At 37.3% G+C, this 7,600-nt stretch overlaps 1 protein-coding gene across 1 annotated transcript; it reads left to right on the forward strand.

Moving 5' to 3' along the window:
* Positions 1 to 3,538: 3,538 nt before the first annotated feature.
* Positions 3,539 to 6,187, forward strand: LOC121483839 (olfactory receptor 11G2-like; the record flags this gene model as incomplete). Its single annotated transcript, XM_041742359.1, has 3 exons — positions 3,539 to 3,545; positions 3,771 to 4,527; positions 6,172 to 6,187. Coding segments are annotated over exons 1-3 (780 nt in total), but the record flags the coding sequence as incomplete, so codon positions are not given.
* Positions 6,188 to 7,600: the final 1,413 nt, after the last annotated feature.

The following is a 7,600-nucleotide window of genomic DNA, read 5'->3' on the forward strand; positions in this document are numbered from 1 at the left end:
AAAATATTTATAAAAACCCATTCGTATGTTCTCATTCATTTGGGGAATATGAATAATGGTGAAAGGGAATATAAAGGAAGGGAGAAGAAATGTTGGGAAATATCAGGAAGGGAGACAGAACATAAAGACTCCTAACTCGGGGAAACGAACTAGGGGTGGTGGAAGGGGAGGAGGGCGGGTGTTGGAGGGGAAGGGGTGACGGGCACTGAGGTGGACACTTGATGGGATGAGCACTGGGTGTTTTTCTGTATGTTGGTAAATTGAACACCAATAAAAATTAATTAAAAAAAACCCATTCTCTCTCTTTCCATGTATACATGTAACATGTATGTGTATATATGTAACATGTATGTGTATATGTGTGTGTACATATATAAAATAGGTTTTACTTTCTTCTGTCTTCAGTTACAGTGGAGAAACGGAGTAACAAATGGGAAGGTAAATAGAAAATTGAGGGAGAAGACAAGAGAAAAAATTTACTTGGATAGAAGGCTAGACTACAGGCAGCTATTAATATGAAATCTGGAAAAGATATAATCACATGTGAATAAATTATAGATAGGGAAAGAATTACAAAATGTTCACACATGCAGGCACACATGCATGCATATATTCTGTATAGAAAGACACCAAATGAAACAAGAGAAATAAGTAGACACTAAGATATTGAGACATTTCCACACACACATAGAAATAGTAGAATACATGAAGAAAAACATGAAGAGGGAAAATTCAAAGTTGATGGCAAACGTTATAGGAGATTATTGAGGGCTTATGTGGGGTACAACTGTGTAACACTGTGCCACACACTGAATCTACAGCATCAATATGTGTTCTTATCTGTGATTACTTTGGAATTTAGATGAAATTACTGGTTGTTCCTAAGTATGAATCCACTACTTTTCAAACTTCAAAGCTTATTATAAGAATAATCTTTAAGATGGTATATGATTCCATTCATTTAAAGAGTATATGCAACTGATATGTTATTGAACACTGCATCCAAAACGAATGATGTACTCTATATTGGCTAATTGAGTTTAAATAAAATATTTTAAAAAGAAACAATAAAGAGTATGAATATATGTGAATTCATAATTAAGACCTTAGTACTATGGTTTAATTTATTTTTCTTCTTTATTTGCTGTTCATTTCCAAGCCATCTTTTATAGGTTAATTCTTCGGACTTCATTGACAAATAAATGTTGCATATATTTAAGGGTACAATTATATGATTTGATATACATTGTAAAATGATGGCTATAGTAAAACTAAGTAACATGTCCATCACCTCCTATAGTTACTTTTTTCTTGATTCAGTTATAAGATGAATAAATTCTGTAGGTCTAATGTATAGCATGGTGACAATAGTTTATAATAACGATTTGAATACTTGATATACTGCGGTATTCTCACCACATTTTATTATTAAGTTTAATATGCAGGAGGCAGCCCCTGTGGTGCGCGGTTTAGTGCCGCCTGCAGCCTGGGGTGCGATCCTGGAGACGCGGGATCGAGTCCCACATTGGACTCCCTGCATGGAGCATGCTTCTCCCTCTGCCTGTGTCTCTACCTCTGTGTGTGTGTGTGTGTGTGTGTGTGTGTGTGTGTGTGTGTGTGTGTGTGTCTATGAATAAATAAATAAAAATATTTTTTAAAAAGTTTAACATGCAGGTATCTATGCTCTGTGATACCAAACCAGAAGTAAAACAAAACAAAAAATATCTCTTCAGTTCATTTATAGATTGATGTAATTCTTCCAAAGTAAGTCTTCATCATTCTGTAATGGTGAGTCTTGAAAAGGATTTCATTATTCTGCAAAAGGTAAGATTTATCTAGAGCAGTGGCTTTTAAACTTGTTGATTTCAGGACCTCTCCATAATCTTAAAATTTATCAAGGACCCCGACGTGGTTTTGTTTATATGAGTTCTAGCTGTTTATATTTACCCTTTAGGAGTTAAAACAAAAAAATGATGTTTATACGTAAATTCTTTTCAAAGTGGCAATAATAAGCTAATCACATTGCCATAAATGTCTATTTAGAAATAACTATTTCTGTCAAAGGAACAAAAAATAATGAAAGAAGTTATGTTTTAAATATTTCTAATAAATATCTTTAATGTTTATTTTAAGAGAAAGCAGTAGGATCTTGTCCAGTGTGAATCACCAAACTTTTGTTGTGAGATCAATTCGGTGTGAGATCACCCATTATGCAGCTTGGAAAACTTCTTTCAGTAATGAAAAAACTAGAGTGAATAAAGCAAATAGTATCTAGGATTATTATGAAAATAGTTTTGATCTAATGTCCTGAAAAATCTTCAGAGACCATCAGGAGTCCCTGACCACAGTATGAGAACCAGTATCTTCTAGAATATCACCTCTGATTTTTTTTGTCCTTTTCTACATAAAACACTGGAGAGTTGAATACCTAACCTCCATACCAATCATGTGGTATTGGAGGACCTCATTGAATCCCATCCTTTCTCTCTCATTTAAATTAATGGTGATGATAACTCTAAATATTAGATAACCAACTTAGAGAAAGTATCCTCACACAGTGTCATTAGAGCTGTATATGGAATATTACTCAGCCATTAGAAACGACAAATACCCACAATTTGCTTCGACGTAGATGGAACTGGAGGGTATTATGCTGAGTGAAATAAGTCAATCAGAGAAGGACAAACATTACATGTCTCATTCATTTGGGGAATATAAAAAATAGTGAAAGGGAATAAAGGGGAAAGGAGAAAAAATGAGTGGGAAATATCGGAAAGGGAGACAGAACATGAAAGACTCCTAAGTCTGGGAAACGAACTAGGGGTGGTGGAAGGGGAAGTGGGCGGGGGTGGGGATGACTGGGTGCCAGGCACTGAGGTGGGCACTTGATGGGATGAGCACTGGGTGTTATTCTATATGTTGGCAAATTGAACATCAATAAAAACTAAATTTAGGAAAAAAATAAAGCTGAAGTTTTAAAAATGGTATTTCCTCTGTATAGGATGATGAATAGGAAACATACCCATTTTCCTGGGCTGTTTTTGTTGGTACGGACTCAGTGATCATTTTCTCTTTGGCTTTCTGTGCAGCATCCCAAGTACTGAAATGCAGTGAACATTTTAAAAATTATACATATGTAGTATTTTTTAGGAGTGCATTTTAACCGAAGGGAGGAGTTGAAATTTAAAGTCTTCTAATAATTTCTCAGTTTTGTATTGACTTATAATCTGTTCTAAAATATATATATGAGTATAGCCCACAACCTAACAAAAACAGCAATTAATTATCTTGCATATAGTACTTAACTGGATAATGTCTTCTAATGAACTTGGCATTTTTCTCTAACAGAGCAATTATGGAATCTTATTATCTTAACATCTTTGTATGTTAGAAACACTGAGTTATCTCTTAGCTATATTCAGTCAATCTGTATCCTTTAACTGCTTAATCTTTGTACAGAACTGTAGATCTACATTGGAGATCTTTGTACAGAATTGCTTATTGCCAATACAAGCTAAATGTGATCGTAAACCTCAGGATGACAGGCAAGTACCTGTTCATTTTGTATTTGTTATATCTAGAATAGGACTATGAATGGGTATAAATGATGAAAATATTTCTGAAGGAGTTATGAAATTTCCTGACATGCAGAAGGAGTTATGAAATTTCCATGATGATGTAACTGTAATGAAGGCATTTGCTTTAATGAGGAATACTAAAAGGCCATTTATCATGTGGAACTTTATTGTTTCTGCACCTTTAAAAAAAAGAATATTCCAACGTAAATAATTGTTCTAGCTCTGTGAGTGAATTCATCCTTTTGGGCTTCCCTTATACCTGGGAAATTCAGATTCTCCTTTTCTCAATCTTCTGTGGAACTTATATTCTGACACTGACTGGAAATCTGTGCATTATCTGTGCTGTGAGGTGGGACCATCGCCTACAAACTCCAATGTACATCCTGCTGGCCAATTTCTCCTTCCTGGAGATCTGCTTTATCACCTCCACTGTCCCCAAAATGCTAGCCAACTTGCTGTCTGAGACCAGAACCATCTGCTTCTATGGCTGCTTCCTCCAGTTCTACTTCTTCTTCTCCGAGGGCACCGCTGAGACCTTATTCCTGTCTGCCATGGCCTTTGACAGGTTTCTTGCTATCTGCAGGCCCCTGCACTACCCCAGTGTCATGACTGCTCAGCGCTGCATCAGAATAGGAGCTGGGTGCTGGGTGTGTGGCTTCTTATACTTCCTCTTGCCTATTTACCTCATCTCTCAGCTCCCATTTTGTTGTTCTAATAAGATTGATCACTTCCTGTGTGACCCAGGACCTCTTATGAAGCTGTCCTGTGTGCCAGCTCCTGCTACTGAGATCATCTGTGCCATCTATAACTCAGTCCTCATTTTCTCCACCTTATTCTTCATTACCAGCTCCTATACCTTGGTGATCAGAGCTGTGCTCAGGGTCCCCTCAGCAGAAGGTCGGCATAAGGCCTTCTCCACGTGTGGCTCCCATCTGGCTGTGGTGTCCCTGTTTTATGGCTCTATCATGGTTGTATATGTAAGCCCCACAGCAGGAAATCCAGCAGGGATCCAAAAATATGTGACTTTGTTCTATTCTGTGTTAACTCCACTTTTCAAACCCTTGATCTATAGCCTCTGAAATAAGGAATATGAAGGCAGCCCTGGGAAAATTATTCAGGATTGTCAGATTTAGAGGCCTGGAAAAAAATTTGAAGCACTTCTGTGCACAACTGATATACTGTGTATGAAATAAATAATTGAAATCTTGATATTCCATTGTTTTAAATGACAGCTCATTAACATTTAGATGTTGTCTTGTGTCAATACTAAAAACAGAGCAATTTTCACAATATTAATTCTCCCAATCCATGAGCATGGAATATTTATCCATCTTTGTGTCTTCCTCAATTTCTTTCAGAAGTGTTCTCTAGTTTTTAGGGTATAGATCCTTTACCTCTTTGGTTAGGTTTATTCTTAGGTATCTTATGCTTTTGGGTGCAGTTGTAAATGGGATTGATTCCTTAATTTCTTTCTTCAGTTTCATTGCTAGTAAATAGAAATGCCATTGATTTCTGGGCATTGATTTTGTATCCTGCCACACTGCCGCATTGTTGTATGAGTTCTAGCAATCTTGGGGTGAAGTCTTTGGGTTTTCTATGTATGGTATCATGTCATCTGCAAAGAGAGAGGGTTTGACTTCTTTGCTAATTTGAATGCCTTTTATTTCTTTTGGTTGCCTGATTGCTGAGGCTAGGACTTCCAATACTATGTTGAATAGCAGTGGTGAGAGTGGACATCCCTGTCTTGTTCCTGATCTTAGGGGAATGGATCCCAGTGTTTCCCTGTAAAATAGTGAGAGGGAATAAAGGGGAAAGGAGATAAATGAGTGAGAAATATTAGTGAGGGTGGCAGAACATGAGAAACTCCTAACTCTGGGAAAAGAACAAGGAGTTGTGGAAATTTACACTATATTTTGTATAAAAATATACAAAAAAAGAGAACAAGGCATATTCTTATGAAAGATGATTCATCGTATACCACAACTGCATTTCTTCCTACATTATCACCAGGCTTTTTTTTTAATTTTTTTTATTGGAGTTCAATTTGCCAACACATAGGATAACACCCAGTGCTAATCCCGCCAAGTGCCCGCCTCAGTGCCCATCACCTAGTCACCCCAACTCCCCACCCACTTCCCCTTCCACTACCCTTTGTTCGTTTCTCAGAGTTAGGTGTCTCTCATGTTTTGTCACCAGGCTTTAGTGAAAATACTTTTAATATTTAGATCCAGGTGATTGGCATTTAATTTGTTTCCATTATGTATTTACTTCTAAGAAGTGTCTGTTTTTGTATATTATTTATGGAGTTCGATTTGCCAATATATAGTATAACACCCAGTGCTCATCCTGTCAAACTCCCCCATCAGTGCCCGTCACCCAGTCACCCCCCCCCCACGTCCCTTCCCACTACCCCGTGTTCGTTTCCCAGAGTTAGGAGTCTCTCATGTTCCATCTTCCTCTCTGATAGTTCCCACTCATTTTATCACCTCTGACTTTTAATCCCTTTCACTATTTTTTATATTCCCCAAATGAATGAAACCATAAGATGCAGGTGCACTGAAAAACCAAGACACTTGCACCCCAATGTTTATAGCAGCAATGTCCACAATAGCCAAACTGTGGAAGGAGCCTCGCTGTCCATCAAAAGATGAATGGATAGAGAAGATGTGGTCTATATATACAATGGAATATTACTCAGCCATTATAAATGAGAAATACCCATCATTTGCTTCAATGTGGATAGAACTGGAGGGCATTATGCTGAGTGAAGTAAGTCAATAGGAGAAAGAAAAACATAAGAAGTCTCTTTGAAAAGAGTTCTATTTAGGATGAACCTTGCTTTGACTTTTCCTGATGTGCCATTTTTGCCTGTCAATTAGGATGTAATGGTTACTAGCAGACAGGTGCTGCTGCAGTTATTCGATTTATCTCTACTCATCATCTCAAGAATACTATATCTCACATTCTCAACTAGAATATATTCCTTATCCCATGGAGAAAGCCTGAATGCAGTAACTCTCCCTGTATCTTCCTCTCCCGTCCCTCAAATACTAGCAACCACTTTCAATTTCTATGTATTTATGTATTGTGCACATCACATAAATCAAATCATACAATATGTGGCCTTTTGTGACTGGCTTCTATAATTCACTTAGGATAATGTTTACAAGGGTCATTTATGTTCTAGCATGACCCTTGCTTTTTTCTTTTTTGGTTCATTCTTTTTTATGGCTGGATAGCATTCTGTCTGTTGTATATAAAGCATTTTCTTTATCCATTCAACAGTGGGACATTTGAGTGGTTTCAGTTTTATGGCTGTCATTAGCATTTCAAGCTGTGAATAGCCATGGTCTTTACGTGAACGTTTTTTTCACTTCCCTACGGTATATCCCTGTGAATAGAACTGCTGGTTCATAAGTTAACTATAAGTTGAACATTTTGAGAAACTGTCAGTATTTCCAAAGAGGCTGCATTTTATTTGTTTAATTTATTTTTATTATTTTTAATAATAAATTTATTTTTTTATTGGTGTCCAATATGCCAACATATAGAATAACACCCATTGCTCATCCCGTCAAGTGCCCCCCTCAGTGCCCGTCACACATTCACCCCCACCCCACGCCCTCCTCCCCTTCCACCACTCCTAGTTCATTTCCCAGAGTTAGGTAGGAGTCTTCATGTTCTGTCTCCCTTTCTGATGTTTCCCACACATTTCCTCTCCATTCCCTTATATTCCCTTTCACTATTATTTATATTCTTCAAATGAATGAGAACATATAATGTTTGTTCTTCTCTGATTGACTCATTTCACTCAGCATAACACCATCCGGTTCCATCCACGTTAAAGCAAAAGGTGGGTATTTGTCATTTCTAATGGGTAATATTCCACTGTATACATAAACCACATCTTCTTTATCCATTCATCTTTTGATGGACACCAAGGCTCCTTCCACAGTTTGGCTATTGTGGACATTGCCGCTAGAAACATCGGAGTGAAGGTGTCCTGGCATTTAATTGCATCT

This window comes from Vulpes lagopus, unplaced genomic scaffold, assembly GCF_018345385.1.
Source record: "Vulpes lagopus strain Blue_001 unplaced genomic scaffold, ASM1834538v1 ctg180, whole genome shotgun sequence".
Taxonomy (NCBI): Eukaryota; Metazoa; Chordata; class Mammalia; order Carnivora; family Canidae; genus Vulpes; species Vulpes lagopus.